At 41.3% G+C, this 27,730-nt stretch overlaps 3 protein-coding genes across 4 annotated transcripts in view; all 3 read right to left on the reverse strand.

Annotated features, from left to right (window-relative positions):
* The window catches only part of srsf1b (serine and arginine rich splicing factor 1b), an 8,359-nt gene extending 5,918 nt beyond the window's left edge, over nt 1-2,441 (reverse strand). For both annotated transcript variants that reach the window (XR_013933656.1, XM_080436338.1), the window contains exon 1: nt 2,002-2,441. Coding sequence is in view for 1 of the 2 variants with exons in the window: in XM_080436338.1 (XP_080292464.1) it covers nt 2,002-2,201 (200 nt within the window). In the remaining variant the exon portion in view is untranslated. The remainder of the gene's footprint in view (nt 1-2,001) is intronic.
* A 2,437-nt stretch (nt 2,442-4,878) lies between these two features.
* On the reverse strand, nt 4,879-12,657 carry pigs (phosphatidylinositol glycan anchor biosynthesis, class S). Its single transcript, XM_080436331.1, has 12 exons — nt 12,603-12,657; nt 11,640-11,779; nt 11,208-11,319; nt 10,870-10,959; nt 9,634-9,725; nt 9,111-9,369; nt 8,471-8,613; nt 8,236-8,350; nt 7,581-7,726; nt 7,279-7,379; nt 6,956-7,166; nt 4,879-5,316 (listed from the first exon to the last, which is right to left on the reverse strand). The coding sequence occupies exons 1-12, from the start codon at nt 12,619-12,621 to the stop codon at nt 5,038-5,040; spliced, it is 1,707 nt and encodes a 568-aa protein (XP_080292457.1). The 5' UTR covers nt 12,622-12,657; the 3' UTR covers nt 4,879-5,037.
* An 821-nt stretch (nt 12,658-13,478) lies between these two features.
* Nucleotides 13,479-27,695, reverse strand: aldocb (aldolase C, fructose-bisphosphate, b). Its single transcript, XM_080436334.1, has 9 exons — nt 27,604-27,695; nt 20,434-20,571; nt 19,316-19,527; nt 17,886-17,940; nt 17,452-17,612; nt 17,192-17,275; nt 16,009-16,183; nt 15,295-15,494; nt 13,479-14,577 (listed from the first exon to the last, which is right to left on the reverse strand). Exons 2-9 carry the CDS (start codon nt 20,543-20,545, stop codon nt 14,485-14,487), a joined length of 1,092 nt encoding a protein of 363 aa, XP_080292460.1. The 5' UTR covers nt 20,546-20,571; nt 27,604-27,695; the 3' UTR covers nt 13,479-14,484.
* Between the last annotated feature and the right edge of the window lie 35 nt (nt 27,696-27,730).

A 27,730-nucleotide genomic window follows, 5' to 3' on the forward strand; every position in this document is an offset into this window, starting at 1 on the left:
GACCATTGGGGGGTCCCTAGCCCCTTTCGGAACCCTGTAGTGGAGACTGGAGTCAAAAGTAACACTAATTATATTTTCCATAATTCACAGACTACTTGAAATATACTAGTCATCTTTTGTTTTAATAAACATGTATACGTGTCCTAATTAATAATACCATTTATAAGCTTTCACTAGTAAGGACAAGACTAAAATATTACTTTTAATGCAATAAGTCAGAGTGTTACAATTGCCCATCACATGTTTGGGGGCAATTGTAACACTGTAAAATATAACTCATATTAACACACTATATCTCAAATAAAAGCACATCACTACGTAATGTTTATTTTTTTATAATGTAATATTGTTACTTAAGAATGTTATATATATACTGTATATATATATATATATATATATATATATATATATATATATATATTATTATTATAATTTTTTACAATTATTTTTATTTGAATTAATGTATTTTTCCATTTCGTTTTTTCAAATATATGTCTATTTTTTTTGTTTATTGTTTTTACTTTGAAATTTAGTAAAATATGTTCATTTACTAAAATAAAAGTAAAATCCCAGACAAAACAAATATGCTTGCGTTGTAACACATTGTTACAATTGACCCCGATCACTGTGTTACGGATCGGGCAGCCATGATGAGATCCCATATCCTAGCTAGAGACACCTAGATTAGCATAGGCTGCTAACGTTAATTTGTGAACAATAACAGATACAAGTCATCCAAGTTTAAATTTGCTGTCATCTAGACTTAAGATAGCAGAATGAAAATACTGTACATTCAAAAATGTACTTTTACACCTCTAAATGTTTCATCTGCTGAGATGAATCATCGAGAGGACCCAACTGAGCAGTATTGCCAGATATTGCGAGAGAAATAAGCAAACTAGGTCTATGAAAATAAGCGACTAGGCCACATGAGCGTCGGATATTTGAAAATAGCCGATCTACAAGCTCACAACGCGTAGTAGATCTGGTAGATCTGCTATTTAAAAAAAAAAAGGGGTACAGGGGTCAGGAAATACTTATAGATGGGGGGGGGTCCACGGACCAATACATTAATTTGGGCCTTGACAAGAGAATGTTTTAAACCCCTGTTTAAAAGAACATTTAGGAAGCAAGCAAGCAAGCCAAAACGCAGCCACCAATATTTACAAGCAACTTTACAGAAAAATAAGCCCAAAGTCGCTTATAATGAGCGGACATGGCAACACTGGTATCGACTCTCGTCCCTCTAGCTTGTTTCTGATCAGAATGATTTAGTGTTACATTTGCCCCTGCCTGCAGCCTGCCCTGTTACTTTTGACCCCCGTCTCTCCTTTATTTGGGATGGCGGGATCCCAGATAGTGGTGTCTGGTGTAAAGTAATTAAGTACATTTACTCAAGTACTGTACTTAAGTGCAATTTTGAGGTATTTTTTACTTTACTGGAGTATTTCCAATTTTCAGTACTGTTACTTCTACTCTAGAATAAATCTCAGAGGAAATATATTGTACTCAACTATAATTATTTGAAACCTTTAGTTACTAGTTACTTTGTAGATTTCCATGATCATTACACAACATACATTACCCACTTCAGACCTATATACACACATGTCGGCCATTCACGAGACGCATTGTGAGCTTAATTGTAGATCTGCTATTTTCAAAGGATTTTCATACCTGCATAGTGATTACTTTATACTTTAAGTACATTTTGATACCAATACTTTGGTACTTTTACTCAAGTACATTTTTAATTCTGGACTTTTACTTGGAACAGAGTACGTCTACATTGCAGTATTGATACTTTTAAGTAAAACGTTCGAGTACTGTTTCCACCACTGCCCAGATACAAAAAAAAGGGTCTACAAGACCGAAACGGGCTATAATAGAGGGATTCCCTCCTCCCAGGGCCGGTCCCCGCTTTGAGAACCAGTGTCTGTTATGGCGGGATTAGAAAATGGCAGCCTGCACGGCACGACACGGCTCGGCACATTCATTCACCTCGGGTCCTCGAACTCCACGAACGCGAAGGGCGGTCCTCCTCGTCCGTTTTTCAGGTCGATGTCTCGGATCGCTCCGTACTTGTAGAAGACATCCTCCACGTCCTTGGTGCGGATGTCGGGCGGCAGGTTCCCCACATACACTCGACAGTCGTTGTTCCCCGCAGGGCCGCGGACCACGCTCCCGCCAGACTGAGACATGATGCCGATAAAGCTGCTTCTTTTCCTAGTTAGCGGAGCTAAAATAAAAGGGCTATAAATAACGATGGTTTTGACCTTCGCGACAGCCCAAGAAAGTATCTACGACTAACCGGGCTGGCTAGTTAACGTTATACGGATAATATTATGTCGCGGTGCAGGTAAAAACAATTAAAATCTCCGACTTCCAACGTCGAGAAACAAAGACATTCGCTTTGGGAGGGAGCTGCTAGCTAGCTTGACGACCGGGGCCTACTACGTCATCATAGCGGAAGTCACGGTGCGCTCCTTTTTACGCACGGTGTTTGTTTTCTGTACATTTACTCAAGTACTGTACTCAATTTTTTTTCCAACTTTACTGGAGTATTTCCAATTTTCATTACTTTTACTTCTACTCCATCTGAGGCAAATGTTGTACTTTTACTCCACTACAATTATTTGACACATTTCTAGTTACTAGTTACTTTTTAGATTTTGATTATTATTACATTAACCACTTCAGCCTTATATACATTTCGGCCATTTGAAAATAGACTATCTACAAGCTCACAATGTGTTGCGATGCACGCATTGTGAGCTTGTAGAGCTACTATTTTCAAAAGATTTTTTATAATTTATACATTTGAAAACGTAATTGGTACTTTGAGTACATTTTGATACCAATACCTTTGTACTTTTACTCAGGTAGATTCCGGACTTTTACTTGTAACAGAGTATTTATACTTGCAGTATTGATACTTTTACTTAAGTAAGACATGTGAATACTTTTTCCACCACTGTTTTCAACATTGAATCTCAGAATGCATGAACATTTCTTACTGGATTGCCGTCTCCGCCTAGCCTGGTAAACCCTCCCTCCGGAAATCTCATTTCCATTTGATGGAAATGAGATTTCCAGAGGGAGGGTTTACCAGGATCGTCTCCGCCCTGCTCGCGTACCTCCGGCATACGCTGTGTTGCTAAAGGATCGGACCCTTCAAATCGGGTACAAGGGGCAGGGAGCAGAGTGCAAACTTAATTTACCTACTGTCTGTTATTTACAGTCACACAAGCAGTGAAATGCCAGTGCCAGGGTCGACATACAGTGAATTTCAAATATAATTGAATTTAAATGATCCTGTACGCCTAAATTGCCCATTTAAAATCAGTCTGTTAGAATAGAAACAAACCCATAATTATTTTTAGACTGGCTGTTGTGATGTGCCATAATCCTATTATGTAGTATAAGCTTAAGGTTCTATAAATACACCTGGTGTTTGTTACTTCACCAAAGTTGGCTTACACCAGCATACATATGCCAGTGACAGCAGTCTTTGTTTATAATTTAAATTTATTGAACAAATATAAAAACGATAAATTGCCAACCATTCAAATGTTCACATTTTCAGTGCAATATCCAGTTGTCATTCGAGAAAACATAATAAATACATCCATTCCCTTAAAAAAAAAAAAAAAGAATCCCACAGAACCAACATAAAAAATGAATTTCACCTTCAATAAATATACCCCAACCCCCTCTGCATGCTGTAAATCGGTGGTTCTCAAAGTGTGGCGACCGACTACCCCCAAGGGTCCTTGAGGGGGTTCCAGGGGGTCCCCAACAAAATTACGTAATATAGCATCAAAATCAGTTTAACCACCATAAACCTATATATACCGAAAATAGCCGATCTACAATGCACCACATTGAGCTTATAGAGCTGCTATTTTCACTAAAGATTTTAACACCAAAATCTTGAGTCGCCCCTGGCACAAAATATTATCTGATGGGGGTCCATGGCCAAATACATAATACATGAATTTGGTTTTCACATGAAAAGGTTTGAGAACCACTGCTGTAAGTGATGCAGGGTATAGTCATGGCGCCTTTCTTCATGCTCTGGTACATGATATTCATTAAAACTGTGATTTTGAACCAGTGTGTTAGGACCCCAAAATGGGTTGTGAATGAAGTTATTGTATATTTATCATCATTACACAGCCCTGTTTAATGCTTGATTCTGATTGGTCACGGTATAATAATAGTCTGTTATTTCTTGGTAGTGGACTGCTGCACTGCCTAATTATTGCTAGAAATTTGCACCGTATCCTATATCAAAATTGGATCAAGGGAGGATGGGCGGACCACGTAGTCACTCTCATGTCACTACGTTGTCACGCTCATGTCACCATGACAATGAAGCTACGCCCAAATATGGAGTGTGTTGTTTAACCTCAGTGTGTTGTCATGGCATCAGGCGCAAACAAATCAGTCAGCTCCATATATAGGCACAAAAGGGGGCATGCCCATATATGGCCATATACTGATGACATCAGGGATCTCCATATATGGGCATGAAAGGGACAAGGACTGACAGATACAGAGATGGGCATATCAGTCAGATCGATGGGCATATCAGTCAGATCGGCAGTGCAACGTAGGTGTGAGGGCCGCTATGCAGCCCAAACCTCTAGTCTAATAAAATTAATTTAAAATAAATTCAGCTTGTACATCAAGTAAGTAACCGTGTAATTACCAGGATTATGCACAGTGACGCGTTCATTATTTTCTAATAATGACTTTGCAGTTGTCCTGCTTCACCCTGTCGGTTTATGTTCAATAATGACCATCTCACTGTACATTATCCATTGCATATATTGGGCCTACCTGGCCAACACAACATTCAGGTCCCAGTGCACACCCAGTTGAGAACCACTGTATTAAAACACAAAATAATACGTTTGACTTGTGACATGTTTTGACTTCAGACCAGAGTAATGGCGTAGTGTCGCTGACAAACAAAACATCTGTAAGGCATCACAAATTGGAACACTCGAGTACTTCATGCCGGAATGTTCCTCAGTCCTTCTTGGCACTCTTATCCTTGCGTCGCTGTCTGGCCTCAGATGCCATTTTGAGAAGTGACAACAGAATAGGCACACACATGGGCAGGAACAGCGGTATGTAGATGGCAAACTTCTGGTCATCAGGGAAGTAGAGGAGATGGAGGAGGGAGGGGTCAAAGAAAGCCCTCTCTGAAGCAAGGATAGCTTCTTTACTGTACTGCAGAGCAAAGCCCAGATTGCCTGCCTCCAGCTCACCCACAGCCAACTGTAGTGCAGTGACAGTGCTTGATACCTGCATGATAGGAACAATCAATCATATAAGAAATTGTGAAATTACAGTTATGTTCAGAATTCATGGTACACGTGTGAACTTTGGCAAAACCAACCAAAAGCCATGATAAGTAACAAGTCCAAATATTGCCCATCATTACCAGTTTCTGCTTTTGTGCTCTGTGATCAAGGAACCGGAAGGAGCAATTCCATTCATGGTGAAAAAGCTCTCAAATATAACACTTTTTAACAACGCAGATTCTGCCAAACTATTATGGTATATCCAGGACTATATCTTTTATTATTGGTTAATAACAGTGTGGGAATTTGCAGGTGAGGCTCTGACCTTTTGGAGTCAAGAGGATGAGACAGCAGGATGGCAAACCCTTAGATTTGAATATAGATGCATGTCTCTGCTATTGATGTGTTGATCAGTCAACCCTTTAAGATCCTGGTCTTTGTCCTGGAGCAGAAGCTCCTAGCTTTAAGTGTGAACCAAAACAAGTCTCTGGGCCAAGTCTTTTGTTACCAAGCGGCTGATTATAATACTATTGTCCTTATGCAAGGTGATGGCTAAGGTGAATGCATATGTTATCTCTCTCTCTATCCCCACAGACCTCTGTTAAAGCCAGATTGAATTCATACTGTATTATTATTATTATTATTTCTTGGTAAAAGCTTATTTTGTAGCAAGTATAAACATTGGTGAAATGTGGTTGGAGAAGAAACCAGTTAGTTTCATGTAACTTTTCTTCTTGAATCTAAGAATAATGCCATTCCTCTTAAATCATCTATTTTTGTCTAAATCATTCATACAAGGTTGAATACATATATGTGTGGTCTTATATTGAAGCTAATAAGATGTTAAACAATGATTTCATAATATGAGCTTGTGTAAAAGTGCAGTTTGATAGATAAATGTTATGTGTTAAAACCAAGACAGATTGTGTGATCCATTGTGCTGACTGAAGAGAACCACCCCAAGAAGTCTTTTGTTCCTAAAAACCTGTTTGTGAGTGGTCAAGAAGGAGAACTGGGAGGAGGTCCTACGTCAAATGTCTGTCTGTATAAAGTGTGATGTTGTTGTGATTCAGGACGGTACACTCTGTGGATTGGCAATGCAGATGTCAACGTCTATGGAAATAAAAGCATTTCTGTGGACAAACCCTCTTTCAAACTGGATCCTTGTTCTTCTTGCATTCAGGGAATAGTTATGGAATAGTGTTGATTCCGCTTTTATTTTTGTTTTATTTTGCTAACTGGAATCATCACCATCACTCATGTTACGAATATTGGTGACTTAGATATTTGCTTTGGCCCTAGAGAACTTCTGTCAAGGGAAATGGAATATCAATACAGCCATTTCACTTTCCACACATTATATGTGTATATATTACTGGGACTAAACTTTTATATATATTGTCAGAATCTGCTTTGTTCATTTACTTACTTTAATTTGAGACACGTTTCGCCATATGAGTGAATGGAATCGCTACTTCTTTCTCACAGAGCACAGAAGCAACATATGAAGATAAACAATATTTTGACTTATTATGCCCATAAAGAAGGAAGCAGCACACCTGATGTAAATGTTTTTAAAATGTAATATAACAACCCTGTACATAGAACCAAATGAAGTAAATTGATATAGCACAGCTTACTTGCTGGGCAATGTTGTCATTTATGACAATGTTGCCTATCTGGTCAAGGAGCTGTGCCAGGGAGGTGATGGTGGTAGTTGCCGTAGCAATATTCTCCACACTACGACTCCACATGAGGCGATCAAGCTCCCAGTCAGCCAATCCTGCATTACCACATGGTGCCACCAGGAAGCCAGGGGGAGAGTTAGATGACTGCACACCCAACATAAGCCTGGGAGAGTAGGGCAGAGGAAGGTTCTATCATGCTTATTGCTTATAGCTAGATGAAAATAATAAATAATAATATACTGTATATTACATTCATACACACAAACACAATTTACCGAAGTTGTGCGAGGAAGACTCCCATGACTTCAGCCATGTTAATGTTGATGTTTACAGGAAACTCAGTCTCTGGTCCATAGTTATCATTGACGTTATAGACCTATTAAGAAAATATATAATTTTACACTGACAGTTGAACAAGGTCTGTCTAATTTGCAGCCCAGCCCAACATATCACACTACACATCCTTTAAGAAGACTGGGTTTCTTCCACGGAGCAGACTGCCCAATCTCCTTTAAAAATTACAACCAAGACCTGATCTCTTCCTCTAATAATGCCCTTAGAACAGCGTCGATCTTACCATGATACCGCCCCACCGCGGTGAGTGAAATGCATTGGAAGGCACATCCTGCTTCATGTGGCCTTGGATGTAAAGTGGAGAGTGGTGAGCGTCAGGGACGTACAGCAGAAAGTTCAGCACTGGGTTGGAAGACGCAGCATTTGAACCTGGACACAAAATATAAATCACCCATATCAGTGGTTTTCGAGCTTTGTGCGCCCCAAGGCAAGGCACACCAAAGGGCAAGTCAAAATCTCAAGGCACACCTGTGTTTTCATATCCGTGCAAAATAGCCTCAATAACAAGTGTTATCACTCTGTAAAATGTTAAGCCCTATTTCATACCTTACACCTTAAAAATAAAAAAGTTAAAGCTTTAGCTATAGTTTGTAGCTTGTAGATCAGATATCTTTGCTATTTTAGACAATTTGTGAAATTTAAAAAGATATACAGTATATCATTCTCTCGACCTGACGAGCCCAAAACAGAAACAGCAAGGTTTTTAGGGTATATAATTTGCTTCTGCCGTGGCAAATGAGTGAGTATTATGTCTGTGACGGCACACCATTTGGGAACCAGTGACCATATACCACATTGCTCATCAGTAATTTCAACATCTAGCAAAGCAGGATTATCATTTTCAATAGAACTGAGCAGACATATTGTTTTTTCCTTACCTAGCCTAGCTTCCACAGGGTTGATGACATGTGCGAGGCTGTCAGCGTTGAGTGTGTAGGCATTGAGGCTGCTGTCAAAGCGAGAGTTTACCCCCAGCACAGCGTAGTACAAGATCTGTATGGAAAACAGGTACGCAGGCATGACTAGTATATTTTCACTCTGCAAAGTGTTCTTTGCAAACACACAAACAAGGGATGGGAATCTTCAGGGACAAAATGCCCACAGTGACTTTACCTGAGAGTCTATGCTAAAGTTGGCCACAGGGGCCAGTTTAGTAAGCAAAGGCTGGATGTAGCTCTGCACAGCGCCCTCTATGTCCCATTGTAGGTTGTGCGACTTTGGGTCTGGGTTCAACAGGCTGAACGTGATCTCATAGCCTGAAACAGTGACAACAAAAGAGATTTAAGAAATTAAATGTGAAATTCGATTAATTTCTGCAAGTCATAAAAGATATTGTGTTTTTGTTTTCTATTGGTTCAAGTTGGGCTGTTTTCTAGTGGGTTAGATTTTCTAGTGGGTGTTTAATTGTGATTAAAGTTAGGCATTGCTTAATGGAGATTACGTTTCAGCACTGTTTCCAAGAGGTTAGTGTTAAATATTTTGAACACAGTTATTGTTGAATCGACATGGTCCCGTTTCCTTTTGATTATGTAAATAATGTCATTGTTCTGCAACATTTGTGCGTCAAATTTCACATGACAGTAACTAAAAAATGTCACAATCCAGGAGTCGATATTTTCATTGTAATTTGACTGATGCACATTTAAACATACAACATACATGTATGACAAAGTGAACTCAAACTACGTTGAGTAGAACGCCATGTTCATTGGAGAGATGAAGATGTGCTGCGAACAAACTAACAAAATCTAACCTGGGCTGGATTTGAAGGCTCTCATGCTATCAGCCATGCTCTCCTTGTTGCCGGGGCTGAGACGGACTCTGTCACTAAGGGCGGCGGTGATGTCAGCGTGGCTGAAAGACATAACCTGCAGCACCTGCTTGACCCGCTGCTGAAGGTGTGTGAGGAGCTGGGGCAGAGTCTTGCGGTCTTGCAGAGTCTTGCCCACTCTCATCTCTGCACCCATACGAAGCACGGCTGTCCGCCGCTGACCAATGTACACAGCCACATCCTGAGAGTGTTAGATTGGCCAACAGGCACATACAGAAAACACACAAGAGTAATGTTACACAAAGAGAAAATCTAAAACTAGTGACTAAGAAAACTGAAATCTTCATGTATCTAAGAATGTAAAAAAATTTAGAGTACTAGAGTGGAGTCTTGATAAAGAGGGAATACAAAGAAAACTAGCTGATAATGTCCATAAAAAGGTATGGGACAGTCAAGAAGAGTGCAGAAAAATAGAGAGAACACTTAGAAAGAGATTGTGATTAACCTCAGGCAGCAAGGACGATGATTCTGGAATGACATACACAACGACAGATCCACATGGGCTCTCACTGAGCACGTGCAGAGAGAGATCTGCCTCTAAAGAAAACAAAAGGAACAATATAGTCACATATGGGTCTCAATAGAAAATCTTTAGGGTTATTAACACTTAAAAAGCAGTAAAATATGAGAGAACTGAAAAATGTTTCAGTGCCCGTCAAAATAAAATAAAAATAAAATAAGAGGCCTGTTCAATTTCACTATATAAGAGCCTGGTTCTGAAGTAACTATGCAGTAACGATTGTTTGTAGACATGAGGCAGATTCAAAGCAAAACATATGTCCTCAATGTGTCCCCATTTCTGCAAGTGTGGCCGTAATTGGGTGAAGTGTTGTTTGCCATGTCATGTTTTGATTTTGCAGGACATCGGCAGACACCACCACTGCCCGTGGTAGGACAGTGAGGTTGTGGGGCATTATGAGACCATTTTGAAACTCTAATACAGTAGTAATTATCCAACTTGTAATGGGTTGATCAAATGAACGCCATAAAAAATACAATTTATAGTCTTTTCATCTGATGCAGCCTGGATAACATCTGTCCATTTCCGATGCAGGACAAAGGACAAATTTCCCTTCTGGGATTTATTAAGTACTGCTGCTTATTCTCTGATCCATATCGGATAGCAGAGTTCCAGTGCCCTGCCCTGCCCTCCTGCGGCTCATAGACTGTGACCTCTTTTTGTCGTTTTTTGTATTCCAGCTTCATATAAAAGCTTGCCATGCTTTATCTGTTCTCGTGATGCCGCTGCTTACAGTACACTTCTCATTGGAAGTTCTTCTCATTTACACTACACAATACTTAAACTGTGCCCTGCCATTGTTGAACAAGACCTTTCAGTCTGCAAGTGTTGCTCAAACTGTGCCAATGATTCACACAGGCACGCGCATCCACACACGCATGGGGCATTCATCATTTTATACACATGTGGTACGCTCAAGTCAAGGCTGCGTTAACGTTTCATGTTTCACCATTTCATATGACATTGGAACAAAATACGCAAAATATAACAGTACATTTGCACATAAGTGAAATCTGACGCCCTAATTTAACCCATCCTTATCAGTATTAGGAGCAGTGGGCACTATTAAACCAGATATTCTTTTTTGCTTTTTTGCTGCCCTTTTCATCCCTTCCTCACCTCTACTGTTGAGAGAGTTGAAAGCTGAATATAACATCTCACCTGCAGCAGTGGGCTGATTTAAAGAATCTTCCTCCATGATAGTAGCTGTACGGTACTTCGTCTCATATCTGTACTTTAAAGCCGTGTCCTCTGGAAAGAAGGACAAGTCAAAACAACTGAGTTTAAGGGGAGATGTCATGGGCTGTCCTCGTAGTTTATAACCACACACAGCAATTCAATTCAACATTATCATCAGTTCACCTTACATAAAATAGAGTGAACGTTATGGTAATAAAAGCAGTTGTCAGTACTAAGTAGAAAAAATAAGTGATGAAAAGTAACAGTAGAATAAAAGTTTAATATAATTCAAGCTTTACAGTAACATTCGACCTCCTCACCATCTACCGTGTGCTCCTCATCTTCTGTCTGTGTCAATGGAACCTTCTTCTGCTGTTCAGGGGTCAGGGTTCCACGTGCAAACACTACCTCCACATCAACACTCAGCTGCAGCTGCAAAACAGATCCGGGTTTTCACTGTTAGATCTATGCCTACAGTACATACAGTAGACAGTAAAGGAATTATGGATCAATCGCCAGACCGTAATAGACTAAATCATTGTATAACATTTTAAAAAAGTTCTTAGATCCCAGAGATCCCAGAGATTAAAATGTTATCAAATTGGGGGTCCTTCAAATTAAAAAGATCACTGCCATAAAATATGTTAAGGTTTATCAAATTCCTGTACAAATGCTGTCACAGGGCCCAGAATTCCATGACATCACTGGGGGTAAAGTTCATGAAAAGTGGGAACACAAACACACACACACACCTGAAGCTTGGCCAATTCCTTGATCTCACTGACAGGTAGCCATGCACGGTACGTTTCAGTGGTCCGCCACCACAGAGGGACCCCAACGACAATGACGACTGCTGCGATGGCCAGAGCAGCGAGCTGGCCTCGCTTGCGTTCTGTATGAGAGATACAGACAGACAGACAGCAAAGCAGAAGCCAATGGCCATTACAAAAGGTGTCAGGTGAGCAATGGATGGACCCTTTTCAAAGCACATTATACACAACTGAAGGTAAAAGCTTTAAAGGTATTTTATTTTTTATTTTGAGGTGATTTGGTGGGCCAGCATGTTCAGGAGCTGTTCATGCTGGTACATATCAACAGATCAACACCTACAGGAAACGGTCTCCATCATTATTATTATTACACAGTTCTGTTATTATTACACAGCTACATCAGTCCACTCTCAGGGTTATTAACACTCAGGATTGTACTATGTACTTTCAGCTGTTTACCCATCAAGAGATACAAAAGAAAATATCAGGAGTTTTGTGTGAACAAATGTAGCCCACAAGCTAAATGGGTGACATAAGCTACAACAATGCAGATTCAATCTGAGCCCAAGAAAGACCAGTCATTTGGTTCTGTACAGTAGTAGCAACATGAAACTATGCTGGCTGACCAGATGATTGGATTATAGAATGAAACACTTTGAACCGGCAGGATTAGTACATCTGGCTGTCCTGTCCCCCCAGAACTGTAGTGTTGCTGTAGCTGTGCCTGTGAGCATAGGCTGTGATCAGCTTGCATGATGTGTGCCATGGTCTAGGACCTAGATCATGGCACACTAGATTCTAGGTCGTTGCTTGAGTACCACTGTGGTGTGAAAAGTAATCAGTAGACATGTCAACTATGATCTAATGAGTCAAAGTTAGCGAGTGGAAATGTAATAACAATAACCATCTATCCACACATCTACTATCATGAATTCACCGACTCACCCACTTCCGTGCTCGCCATTTGACTTCTGCCAATGAACCGACAGGGTGTGTTAGTTTCATTACAACCGGTTTAAGCTTTATCACGTGACCAACGTAGACTCAGGTTGGATATATTTATTTCAAATGAAACGACGGTAGCTAAGCTATCCTAGCACAACAACAGTGGACATGACATAATAAGGAATAACATATATGGGCGAAAACACAGTTATTATAATATATCGGGCGAAAAGACGGGAACACATCTTATTTTACTGCAAAAGATGGTTGGTTAAGAAAGCAGCCGTCCCGTCGGCTAACCCACGGCTAACCCACCAAACATTAAATAAACGCACCTATTTCTGGCGGAAGTACGCAACCTCCTAAAGTGACAACTAGCGCCCTCTTGTGTTGCAAAATATGAACTATAATTAGTTCAGATAGTATATTAGAATATTATTATAAAACTTAAACAAATGTGAAATTGGAAACTGCTCAGAGACACTCAAAGTATGCGACTTTAAGGTTTAATGTAACTTTTTATTAGCTAATACAGTGTCAGTATATAAAGTAACGGTTATATTCTTCATAATTTTTGGTATTTTGAAAATGTGTCAGAGAGACACAAAGCAAATCATTTTATTACAGCTAGAGAAATGGACATGACAAGAAAAACTAAAATAGGCACACAAGGTATTAGTTAATATTTTTATTTTAGTTTTCTATGACTTTTTTTCTCCACTATTTTACACACCAAGTGCTTCAAGAACGATAGAGACATCACAAACATCACAAGATTTCAAAACTGCGTTGAATGTTTCCCCCTGCAAACCCCAATACTTGCTGGTCCGCTCATCACTAGTTTGCTCTCCTTCAATGGGGGAGGGGGGTGAGACGCACGAGTATCACATAATACCTATACCATCATACAACTGAATACATTGATTGTGCAATAATTCAAAGCTAAATGTTATACCGAGTTATGATAGACACATACGATGTTTCATCAATTACTGATAGTTAGAATAGTGGGAAACAAACATTTATGATGAAACTTGGGTGTGTAGTGGATAGTGGTTTATCTACTGTATCTATTCCCACATCTGCTGAAGCTACAACTGTCTCTTGTGCAACCAATGGAGTGTAGAGTGTGTTTCACAGTACTACGCCCTCCGTACTTGACTTCACTGGGCCGCTAAAAAAAACTTCACTCTGCAAAAATCAACACTTCGCAAACACACCGGTGAACTCTTGGCAGATGCTACCGTATCTTGCCAGAGGTTCATCCTTTGTTTGATGGTGATCGTCATGTCACTGATTATCTGTTGGTATCGTCAATGGGTGTTAATACAGTTGTATAGTGTTTTACAGATAAGTTCACAGCTGCAGTTAGACAGAAGCCAAACAACGAGTCACACATCATGCTATTCTGCCCTGCTCTGGAGGGTCCGGAGAGTCGGAAGAGAGGTGAGAGGGGATTGGTGAGAGGGACAGTACAGGTTAGGCATGGAGTGAATACTGACCAGAACACAAGCTTAAAACTTTATAACTTTTGGGAGATCCCACCTGAACTCTCAGTGCCTACATCAACTGGTTCCGATATGTATTAAAATTAAACATTTAAATTGTATACGTTTTATTTTTATTTTTGCAAAGCTCCAACTTCTAATTCCATTTGTTCAGCTTAAAATTAAAAACTGAAAGAAGCCTTTCCCTTTACAAACATAAGTTCAAAATATATCTTTTAAGAACAAATATCTATAACAGTTGTCATAGTGACGCATCAGTGACAACCCTAAAGTACAGTAGACAGCGCAGGCCTGTGACTGACGGGGAAGTGACAGAGTGACAGAGCAGGTATACTATTAGTTGGAGGCAGTAGTATGTGGGTGGAAGGTGATGTTTAGTAGGCGTGGTTGGCCACGTAGAGGGACTGTCCAGCAGCAGCGCCACTTCCAGAAGACTCGTAGTTGCCCAGCGCTGCCTTGGAATTCGCCTGGAGGGAGGAGAGGAGAGGTCATGATGGGCCACATACCACATGGCATATAACAGTCAGAATTTTAACAGGACCAATGCCCCCACTTCCGTGGCAATTTCCGGCACTGTTTTGTATCAATTTGCTCATTGTTTTGTATCCTAATATGAATGCACAAAGAATTAAGTTCTCCATGTGTCTTATTGAAATATTATTTTGATGGATATTTATCTGTGCGGTTTGTACTTTCATGTATTCTGCAGGATGGCATGATGGCATCTAAATATGTGTAGATTTATTTATTGTCATTTTCTTTGTATGTACCATTAGAATGCTACAAATGCTTAGTGACAAATACATTTTCAAACAGGAAACAAACAAAGTTCCTTTTTTTTCTTTCATTGAAATTCATTCATGCAATTCTGTGTTAATTTGAAAAGTTAAATGTTTCTTCACTATAGGCATCTGATGCGAGTCGCCGTAATACTTGCAGTCCAAACACTTTGCAGGTTTTCATTCAAAAAGGCATTTATATCGTCGTTATGAGGGGTTGACAAGATAGACCTTTCGAGCCATCCTTTGACTATCATCAGCGTACGTGAGTACACTGACCTAACCCGTAGCTATATACTTAGAGGATGTTTCACACTCATTATTATGTACAAGATTAACAGTTCACATCGAAGTCTGTCTTTTCCCCCTTACACACCTATAAACCATGTAGACCTCAAAGTTTACCTCAGCACGCTTGAGGAACTCCTCAGTGGCTGCCTTCTCATTATTGAGCTCTCCTTTCCAGGCATTGAGGGCAGAGGCCTGAAGGGCACGGCCATAAGAGAAGGTCAGAGCCCAGGGCTTGGCGAGTGGACAGGTGTTGATGCAATTCAGGTTCACACTGGCGTCTTCCTCAGACTGGCCTCCGGAGAGGAATGTCACTCCTGCGGAAAGAGAGTGCGCGCGCACACAGTTAATTTCTTGATAGGATTTTACAGAACAGATTGTGGCATTCATTTTTACCCCCAACAATCATCTCTTTCTTTCTTGTAAGTAGGGCTGCCTGCAACTATTGATTTTCGAATGATTATTCTATCGATTACTTTTTTGATTAATCGCATTATCGTGAAGCTTATTTTAAAAACAACGAATCAATTAACCACTTACGAGTTATTTTATATTTCATTGCACAACGTTGTCATGCAAAAATAGTGAAAATAGCAGATCTACAAGCTCACAATGCGTTGCATTGCGGCGCTTTGTGAAATTGTAGATTGGTCATTTTCATTATTTTAGCCATTTTGTGAAATCTTGACATGGCCAAAATAGGAAGTGATTATTAATCGATTATTTTATTATAGTATAGATTATTCTTTATAATCGGTTAATTCTATTAACTGTTGCACCCCTGCTTGTAAGGATTTTTGTCACATTGTGCAATATGCAAGTCACACAGACCTGTGACAGCTGGGGGTACGGTGCGGCGCAGCGCGGTGACGGTCGACATGGCGATCTCCTCATTGGAGTACTTGTTGGGACAGGAGTGTCCGGCAGTGACCATGTTTGGTTTCAGCAGTGTTCCCTCCAGGTACACATGGTGGTCTGACAGGGCCTTGTACACAGCAGCTAGGACCTACAAGTTAACGGTGCGATGAGAACATATGAAAAGGTCCTATTCAAATAAAGTTGTATAATTATATTACAGGTGTAAAAACAGGACTGCAACAACATTAAATGCAATTTTACTGATATGTCTATCGTTCTTTACTTAAATACTTGTGACAACACAAGTATTGTACTTGGGAGTTTAATAATAATATATTTTGTAGGTTTTGTAGGAAATTCAGTTTTCTTTCTGGTCTACCACCTGTGGAGGCCCGGTGGTCACTTCAGTTACAGAATTGGCTTGATTGTAGGCAACATTAAGCCTACATTTTAAGAATATTTAGCATTTTTCCCCTCTATCAGCCACTATATAATGATGCTGGGGTGTTTTCCTGCATTGAAACACAGTCCTCTTTCTGAAATCCGTATTTTCCCTACAATTTATGTTTTGACATCCGGGTATCCGGGACGTAAATGCATGGACGCGCATGTGCGCGTCCGTGCCCGTGTGAAGTGTTCGGGTGAAACCGAATGGGACCGAGTGCAGCCGACAAAAATGGAACGAGCCGCCATTGTTTTCTCTGTAGGCAGTTTATACTTCTTACTTTCAGTTTTAAAACGCTCTCAAACTTCTTTTTTGAGGCACGGAATTTACTTTTAAGATAGCGTTTGGATAGAATTTAGTTGTTTAACTTCATATGTGGTCAATTTATCATGAAATAGCCTATTTAAAAATAAAAATTCAGAGAACCGGCAGGGGCGGGCAGTGACATGCATTGTATCCGAATAAAGCAACCTATTTTCGGCATGGCCCCTTTAGAAGTCCCCCCTGCGTCACCCCCTGGTGGTCGGGGAAACGAACTGCTGATGAGGAGGGGGGGGGGGGGGGATTGGAGGTGCGGTGTTTGACAATAGTTTTTCTCTTTTTTTTATCTCTGAACTCGCCTACAATCCCTTTAAAGGATTCAGCACAGGAGCTGGGAAGACTTTGCTCCCTGTTCACTGTGTTTTATATGACCGTGAGAATTGTACTGACCTTCTCAGTAACGTACTGACAGCGCTTCAGGTCATGGTCTCCGTCAGGAAGAATCTCAGGCTCCACAATAGGAACAATACCATTCTGGAACACATTAACACATCAGTTTTTATTATTGGTATTTATACTAGTACTAGAATGATTCCATTTTGATTTGTTCTTGCACTAGTATGTAGTTTTAGTTTAAGACCGCTTGTGTTCAGTATGCTTGACATACTGAACACAAAAAAAAGAAGAAAACACAATAATAAAACAATGACCTGTTGGCAGATGCTAGCGTAGCGGGCAAGTACATTAGCGTTCTCAATGATGGCCAGCTCAGATGGTGTGGTGTCTGAGATTTTCAACACACAGCGCCACTTCGCAAAGTCTGCACCATCCCTCTTATACTGGGCACAACGCTCAGACAGACCATCTAGACCTGAACATGCAGAGTGATAAGAAGAAGGAGAATCAATATCAGAATGATGCATCATGTACAGTACACTCTCTCAAAACAGTACAAACATGACTTGGTATTTTGATTAACATGTAGGCAAGTATGCAGCAGAGAGACTTAAAATTACAAAGCGGGATGGGATCATTTGTAGATGAATGCATACTAGTATTTATCATAAAAATACAGCCCATGCGGCATGCCAACTTTCTTGTTTATTTATGGTAGTGTTTGACTGCACATGACTTCACTTCATACCCTGGGTGGTTGTCTCGCCATTTGTTCCTGCCAGGGGCACGACACCTTTGTCCACCTGCCAAGAGATAAACAAATGTAATAAATATATCCCCAAGCATTTAATAGGTATCAATAATATTTATGTCAGAATCAGCTTTATTGTCACATCACAGGTCTACAGAAGTAAAAAAAAAATTGTTGAAATTGAAATTTGTTTTTGTGCAAGTTATATCGTATTGTTATTTCCATAGAAAAAAAGAAAGTGAATTATCCTAATGTCTCAATGTCTAAATGTATAAACTCAAATGTCTGTCAAACTAGTACTGTAGACCATTTCTCTACAGGGAAATGGTGGCTATCACAGGTTGTGTTAAACATGCTCTTCGCTATCCACAAAACCCCTCCTGATCCAGCCTGTGCCTCTCCTTCATTCTCAGGTTTTACACTGTCTGTCTATCTAAAGAAAATAAACGGCTCCCTCTCTGTTATGAGGAAAAAAAACACATAGTGGCAGCCTGAATTTTTCTCAAAACAGATGAGACAAGCCCGCACCCGTTTCCACTCGAACAACAGAATACGACCTTCCTATTCCTGTGACGTAATACATGTTCTAAAGCTTAGCGTATCCTCTTCACCTGATCTACTGTTGATACCTACAGTGTGTCAGTGTGTGTGAGTGTGCACGCATGACTGTGTGTGTGTTTAAACACAGAGACACAGCTAGTATGTTTCATAAATATAGTGGCAGCCTCCCGTCTTGTTTCACCTGCAGATCAAGTCAAGGCTGTTGTTTACTTTAAAAGCTTGGCAGTAATACAACACTGACCTACTAAGAAGAGAAATCTCAGCGTCAAAACATCCAATAAATCCATTGCATCGATGTTAAGAATTAAAAAAAATATATATTATATTAATTGTTGGAGAACTAGGGTTTGAAACCATACACTCTACACGCCTGGGCTGCTTATGATGTCTGCAAGGAACTGATGCTTACAATGTGTGCAACTAACCTGCTCTTGTTGTAATTGCTCTCAATAATTGTGTCAGCCTACAATAAATATTAACAACGCATGGGTTTAGCAGACGCTCTAATTCAGAGCGACTTACCAAGTGCAAGATCAGAGTTAATGGGCTGGCATGAACAATCAACAAGCGGGCAACTAAATATTGTGCCAAGAAAACACCAGGACACCATGTTAACATAAAACCTAGCATCTGTATAAACATACTACAGGGTTACTTCCTACACATTTTCCTTTTCAAAAATCCATGATTAGCTCTGCTTAGGATTTAGTCACACTCCCACTCTGGCCTGCTCTCTCTCACACAATAGTATACATTTTTGTCTGCGCTGACTGACAGCTCTAAAAGCCATGAAAAACACTTGATATACCCCCCCTCAAAAATAAAAAAATAACACTGAAAGAATTAAGGGGTGCTAGGGGACATACCTTGATACCCACGACCATTCCACGGTCTTTGATGACCTGGGCGAAGGATGTGCCGTCGTCTGTGTTCTGGTACAGGGTTTCGTGGAAGAAGATGACGCCGCCAATACAGTTGTCCATGCGCTCGTCGGCTGTGAACAGGAGCTGGCGGTAGCGTCGCCTGTTCTCCTCTGTGTTCTCCACCCCGATGGGGTTGAAACGCTTCGCCATGCTGCCTGTAGAGTAGACACACAAACACACAAATAATGACTATGCAAATGGGAGCTACACGCATAGTTTTTTGTATAAACATTAAATTACAGCCATGTGCAACCTTAAGCTTTGCTCACACTACAAGATAATCGGGGTGATTTTGGGTCAGAAACGGGGGGGGGGGGGGGGGGGCGTAGCCCAGCCTAGATCTGGAGCGAATCTCTGGCATAATTATCATCTAGTGTGAGCAGTTCAAAGATCCAATCTTAACCCTCCAGAGTTGCTCACAGGACGGTCGGGCCATCCCAAGAATGTTCAAACATGTTTGATATTTATCTAAAGATTGCTACTGGCCGAGAAAGATAGTCTAAAAGCAGTGGTGCGTTGGACAGCTGAGGCTTGTAGATATGTGGGAAGAACACGGTCTATAACGTGTCTTCACAGATATATCCCAACCATTCGTCACCACTGGAATTTAAACCGTCTCTGTTCGTTATCTACATCTGCTAGTCAGCTACTGCTGCTGCTTCCGCATGTGATCATGTGGCCAGTGGCCACCCAGACAATCTGAATAGAATCCTGTAGTGTGTGGTGTCCCATTATTTTAAAATCTTGTGGTGTGTGTATATTTAAGAGAATCTGAAAGAGAACTTTATGAGATTATCCTGTAGAGTGTGATGCTACCAAAGATTTTAAAAATCTTTATGTGTTAGTCCAGCTTATAATGTTTCAAGCCAGCTGAGTCATTCAGACTTACATAAGTCTTACAAGTATGTTGACTACAGAGACCATGTTTTTAATCACTATATCATAATCAATATCCAATAGTCTTATAAAAAAGAAAAGAAAGGTCAAGCCCCATATGGTGGACGTTTATGGTCCAAGCCAGAATACTAGATGTACAGACATGCACACACACACATACATACCGGTGGACTCATCCGCTGCCAGGATGCCTTTGCCAGGCGCGACTATCCTCTCAGCGATTTCCTGCAGCTCTTTCTTCTGCTCAGGAGTAAACGCGGGATACTGGTGTGTCATGGTGGCTGAGCGTAGCTGAGCGGTGGCTGAGAGAGAAAGACAAACAGAGAGACATTACTTTGCTTAACAGTTTGTAGACCTGTACAGTTTCCTAGCGTTCAATGTCTGGGTGGTGCAGGTGTAAAGATCCTGCCCAGCCCACCACCGTGGGGTCTCTGGCTTGGCCGGATTCTCCAACAAACTGTCCATGCTTGTGGATATAAGCCGGGTAGGGAGGGATATCTGTGGTTGAACTAGCGACTCCTACAGGTTGTTTGGGGCACACAGGGAGCGGAGCTACAGTAGGAAGGATGCAGTTTTCCTCAACATGTTTTATGCACTCCCAGTGAAACTCTTCACTGTCAGGTGAAAAGGAGTGGCTGGTGATGTCATGTGTATTGGAGGAGAGGTTGTCTTCACCCTCCCCAAGCAAAACAGTAGGGGTTGACAGTGACAGGGGCTATATACAGTACAAAAAAAAAAGTTTTACAGACTTGTAAGGGTCAATTTAGAACCCCCTCAAGGAACCCTGAGAGTCCCTGGACCCCACTTTGAGAACCACTGCTCTAGGAACAAGAGCTAGTTGCAGCTTATCACCAATTGCGTGCTTGTCTTTTTAAATAATTTCCCCAATATTAAAATGAGTCATTGTTTAAGTTGTAGTGCACTATGGTCCCTGTCATCCCCCACTGTTGGCCTGGGGGGGAGCAGGCACGACGTGCTCTTTTCACCTGCCAGTGAGGAGTTTAACAGAGAGAGAGAGACTCCCCCAGTTCCCCTGCCCTGCTGAACATGCGCCCAGTCCAGTAGGACAGTCAATCCCTGCAGGCTTTCCCCCCTGTGAACACTGACAATTGTGTCCATTGGAGTACCCGGCCAAGCCGAAGGCTCCGCAGCCAGGAATTAAACCCGGGTCTTTACGGTGCAGCTACTTTTTAAATAGCCTCGATCTCCAGGCTTTTATTGTTTAGTTTTGCTAAAAAATAAAAGCCTGGCCCAGCGCGTCGGTGTACTCGGTATGAGGAAGTGTTTCACTTCCCAACCAACCAGAGTGCAGTGGGCGTCGCTCGTAATGTTGTGTTAACGGGGCGGGGGTTGACGGACAGATCGGTGAACCAATGGGATCAGGCGCAATCTCTCGCCGGCTCTATAAACCCGCCCCTCTATACACGAAATCAGGAGCGTTGGGGCAGTCTACTTTTTAAATAACAAAACATATTTTTCAAATGCAGAAGAACTTTACGTAATTGTGTACGTTTTTTCAAGTCTTAATAAATTCAGCTTAAGGTGGCAATTATGAAACTATTCCGAAAATGGTACTACATGCAGAGGCCTCCATGGTGTGAGTGATATGCCTAAAATAACAATTAGGGTGTAAAAAAAAAAGAAAAAGGAACCAAAATGCATAAACTGGACCCTTATTTTTACACTTCGAGTTAAATTGACACTCAGGATTTTACTGTGCACAAGAGCAAATAGATTTCCTCACAGGAGGTGAGCTGCAGTGACAGTGTGGTCTTTGTGATGTCATGTGATGGCAGTAACTGTGCTGAAACATCATGCTGACATGCACACACAAGCTTCCAAACAGCTTACATTCTTCCTCGCTCTTCACTGTACCGTACATAAGCAGTTGTGTAACACCCTCCCCCCCACACACACACACACACACACACACACCCTCCCCCCCACACACACACACACACACACACACACCCTCCCCCACACACACACACACACACACACACACACACACACACACACACACACACACACACACACACACACACACACACACACACACACACACACACACACACACACACACACACACACACACACACACACACACACACACACACACACAGCGTAGCCATGGTGATTACTGAGGAAGACAGAGAGTTATTATGTAAGAAGAATGGTGGACAGAAAGATGGATACTTCACATTCCAAATTTTCCACTCCTTTCACCTTTCAACAGGCTTCTTTTTAAAACTGAACCTTATCTGTATTTGTGTTTACTTAAAATTCCAATCCAATGATAAGCTTATTGTACCAGCTCTCTCCATACTGTATTTCAAGCCTACTCAGACCGTTGGTTAACTGATGCACACCGTTTCCGGGTATAGAGGTTAACAGAATTACACACACACACACACACACATACACACACACACACACACACTCAGTTTTTGTTTGTAAATTTCCATTCCAAAATTCTTCAAATTCATGACTCCCACTTGAGCTGTGCCGTCTTGGCACCTCAATTTGCATCTCTCCCAATGAGTGTAAAGAAAGACCGACACTACATCACTCTGATCAGCAAACACCATATTACTGTAAACATCGTAAGCTACGCTTCAATGCTTAATGGACAGTTAAAGTGCTATGTAAAAGGGAAAATAACCTCCCCACACAATCACACAATAGTCCTTTGTCAGACTAAATAGACAGACGGACGGAAGGATGGACGATCCGGTGGTGGAAATTCAGGGGACGCACGCACTCTAGGTGCGTATAGACAGCATAGGCTGTCTAGGTCGTCCGCTAGTCATCGTGTGCCCTGAAGAACTCATCCCAGTCTGTCAACTCAACTCTAACTCAAACCTCAGTCGCTCCACTGCCTCCTCTGACCATTGTTGGTGATACTGGTGATAGCTGACTGCCTTCCAACAACTGCTACTGCTAGGTAGGCTGGAACCAGCCTCACCATAATTTGATCAGAGCTCTTCATTGAGGGAAGGGCGACTTATTTGTATGCCTTCCTACAAAAAGTGTTCTCACCCCTAGTGGTACTGGTACAGGTGACATACCGAGAGAAGTCAGACAAAGAACTGCTAATCCTGACCTGGATCCCCTTCAAATGAATGAGGGAGCTGGGATAGTGAGTTTGGAAGCTCGCTACAGTGGAGATAATGACGTCTCGTGCGGCCGCTGGGGTGGCAATACACTGTCACCAACACGACGCAGGTGAACTCCCTTGGACAGCATCTAGTTCGGAAAATGACAACCACCAACTCAGTATCTGCAGTACAAGCCACTTTCTTCTCTGTAGCATCCAACCCCTGGCAGGCACCAATCTTTGTTGTCAAAGATCAAGCTTCACCCTCCCCCCCACTTTATGTTGACCATCCTCGCTCACAGTGTCCCTATCAGCTCTGATTATAGAAAAACGCTCCACTGTGATATCAGTAGGACTGTCACTATTATTACATAATTTCCTAATCGCAATTATTTGAGATAATCGCAAATATTTTACATAATTGTTTCCATGTTGAAAGCTTTTCATAAATGTTCAAATAAATTCCCCAAATAGCGAGCATTTCCACTATTTTCCTAAATGTTTTAAAGTATAAAGTTATTCAATATTTCAGTCATTTCTTTACTAATCATCATATCTGCCCTGTGCAAAGTTTGTTTACAAAGCCTAAAAGGCAAACAGGATTTTTTAAATTCATATGTTCCTGGCAAAAACAAAATTTAAATTGTTAATCACAATTGTTTGTATGAAAATTAATCGTTAAGTAAAATGTCATTATCATGACAGGCCTAGACTTGAGTACAGTATTTATCTAACCACGATTCTGTTAAGCAGATCAGGCCAGAGTGTTTGTACTCACTTCGTGATGTGTTCGGCGTAACCAAAACATCGACTTTGGTCGGGTCTTTAACAGAGGCGACGGTACCCAGGACGACCGCGGGAATGTACGGGCGAGGGCGGGGTTTTGTTCTTTCTCTGCTCACGTTTCTCCCTAACAAGGCTGTGTGGCTATGGTGGGATATGCCCTGACAGTCTGTATTCTCTCTCTTAATCCCAGCTTACCGCCACAAGATAACAACCTTCACAACACACGTACGCGCGCACGTAAGCACGCACACACACTGTGACACACACACACACACACACACACTGTGACACACACACACACACACATTCCACTGAGAACAATGGACAAAAGCTAGAACAAACTCCCAAAAGAGTGCCCACTGCAAGCATGTCAAACAGAATGTGATGATAATATTACAGGCCTACTGTACATGGAGTTTGTCAGTACAGACCCACAGGCTTTTGCCTCACAAGGGAACAGGCAAGAACAGGGACATAGTAGGTCTCTAGTGAATGGGGTAAGATAATTACATTTGATATAGGATAACCCAATGGCTTATAGTCAGTTTTGTTAGAGCCTCTGCAACCTGTTACATGTTTACACTCCGTCGAGGTCTTTCAGGTCCGCTGATCAGCTGCAGCTTGTGTGGTCCTAAAAACACGATCCTAGTACTTACCTTATACATCGGCTATTTTCACAATTTGTGCATGACACCATTGTGCGTTAAAGTAGAAAATAATGCTTAAGTGGTTAACCGATTTCTTGATATATAAAAATAAAAGTAAGCGATAGAAGGGTGCCGATGGCTGATGCCACATAGGCTCTAACGCAGCCTGACAGCGAGTCGCTCCGTCTCTCTCTCCCCGTTTCCTGTCACTCCCCACTGTACTATCCAAATAAAGCCCCAAAAATATCTTAATAAAAGAAAAGTAAGCTATAGAATAATCGCGCTATATATATATATATATATTTATTCACACACATACTGTACCAATCAACACATAGTTTATTTTTAATTTCTCTTATTGTTTCTTCAAAGACGCTGAAGACTAGTATTGTAGCCTGCTTCTCTCAAGCAGTTCGGCAGTCCCACCACGGAAACTGTCTGAGGCCTGGCGGAGACTAAAAGCACACAAAGAAACCTTGGAGTCTGTGAGGCCCGATGCTATTCATGTATCAATCCTGTGTAACCTAATCAACCTGCAAAGAGACTTGGCAGCATCACAAGTACTTAATTGAAGCTGCATTCAGAAAGCATCAGAGTGACCTTCTCCAAGATAACCTTTGTCCCAATAGAGGATGCAGAACTGTACTTTACATGCCAAGTTGCCCCATGAATCAGCAGAAAATGCACGTGGTAGAGACCTTTCTGGCTGTAACCAAGGTCATCATTTAAAATCAACGAGAACAAGTAAGATGGCGGTCACTGCTCTGAACATGGTGGAGGGAATCCCACAGACACGTCCATGTACGTCATCATGGATTAAATGACATTTCATCCATGATCAGTGGAACAGCTTGATGTGCATCATTTTGGAGTCAAGGCTGTCTAAGGGCTCTAAGGCAAAGGCACATTATATGGAGTTAGGGACATTTGAAAATAATTTATTTGCTGCAAGTCTGTCCTTCGACAAAGGCTTAAATTGGGTTTAAGGCCGTGTTTATTCCAGAGACGAGGCAGTCTTTGTTTACTAAAAAATATCAGAACTCCTCTTGGATCTGGATAGACTAACAGCCTTTGCTTCAATGATGCATAACTTATTCCTACCATGCTGCATGGTAGCAATGGTACTGTAGACCAAACAGGAAAACATGTTTCTGCACTGCGACATCACGAGGCGACAGCCAACTCCCCATGGCATCATGCAGAGCCACCTCAACATGCGCACATACAGTACACTCCCTCGCTTCATGAGAGCTTTGATATATTATTAAGTCTTACCTCAAAGGTTCAAGACGCTTTTATTGCCACACAAATAGGGTTGTTGTGTTGTCCCGTAAAGCATGTCATTAATTCAACAATCATCGTCATCATAACACTCAGATTATGTAATTTCACATAAGAGAGATTAGACGCCATGATGACAAATTTACATTGGATCATAAAAGATTTACCATCTATCATTCTGACTTAAATATTTACATTACATTATGAGGGTGTGATTAAATATTTTATCTAACAGTCAAAATGAGCTATGTGAAATTTTTGCTCAGCATGATGAAAAACGTTACACATTTTGCAGTGCCTTTATTTTTGCTTGCATTAATTTAGTGTACCTATTTAAAGTGTAAAGAAGAGATGCTATTTGCGCTTTCAGGTTATTAAATAATTTCTATGGCAGCTAGAGTACACAGTGTGCATACAGTAGGTGCCCTGCCCTCTAGTCTGTAAGGCCATGCAGACGTGCTGGAGATGCACGCACACACACACAGACCACCTGATTCCAGGTGCGGTTTCTATTTGGAGGCCTTGGCTTTATCCACAGAACCAGCTAAGAGGATCACCTTGCTTTCCACCACCACCACCACCCCGGGCTGAACCCAGCTGTTCTAGCAGCCATCAGTCAGTCACCCATCAGTGGCATCACGGTGGAGGTGTACGTGCTCTATGACATTGGTTCTCAAAGTGGGGTCCGGGGACCCCCAAGGGGTCCTTGAGGTACCAGGGGGGCCCACTCCTGATCCTAATTAGTTAATGTCACAATCATTTTAAAATAAAAAAATAGCAGATCTACAAGCTCATAGCGCGTCACTTCGTACTGTGCTATGAGCTTGTAGATCTGCTATTTTTGAAAAATCCTGGTACAAAAATATTTTTTGAGACAAAAAAAAAAACATCATTTTGGGGTCCTTGACATGTAAAGGTTTGAAGCACTGCTATATGACACCACCTCACTCACACCCACACTGCCTAACCTGCCTGCCTGGCTGGCTTAAAAAGACAACATGGCGGGGAAGGACAGTCTGTGGCGCTTGCCAGAAATAACTGATCCACAACAAGCTAACACAGCGCGTCGCGATCGGCGAGTGACAACCTAGTAGTGCGATGGATGGAGGCTGGAGCATTTAATTAAAGTAAGCGTTTAGAGTAGACAACGATAGAAATTATAAGACAGCCGAATGATGGGACTCATCATCAGCCGAAGTGACAAATGCGACAGCATTAACGCAACAGGCTGCAGGCATCGTGTTTATTTATTCATTTATTCATGAGTCACATTTGATGGTCATGTATTGACAACACAGCTATCGCGTGTTTACACTCAATAACGTCGTTAAGCTGGCGAGATGTGCCGTTTGTTGAACGTAAATGACTGTAAGTGGTTTCAACATGATGATTAGGACACGTTAATTAATTTGCTAACGAGCGACAACAAAGTTATTTATCAACATAATTTACCACCACTAACCGGAAAACATAAAGTGTTCATTGAATGTATTACATATATTTAGTAGTAGGCTATATATTACCTGATGCTGGGTGCAGGTGTACAGCAGAGAGGATGCAGAGAGGAGGATGTTGCTGGTCAGTCTGGTGCTTCTACACTGCAACGCAACGTGACTCTGTACTAAAAGACACAGCCAGGGGGCGGGGCGG

This window comes from Gymnoscopelus braueri, assembly GCF_963280865.1.
Source record: "Gymnoscopelus braueri genome assembly, chromosome: 8".
Taxonomy (NCBI): domain Eukaryota; kingdom Metazoa; phylum Chordata; class Actinopteri; order Myctophiformes; family Myctophidae; genus Gymnoscopelus; species Gymnoscopelus braueri.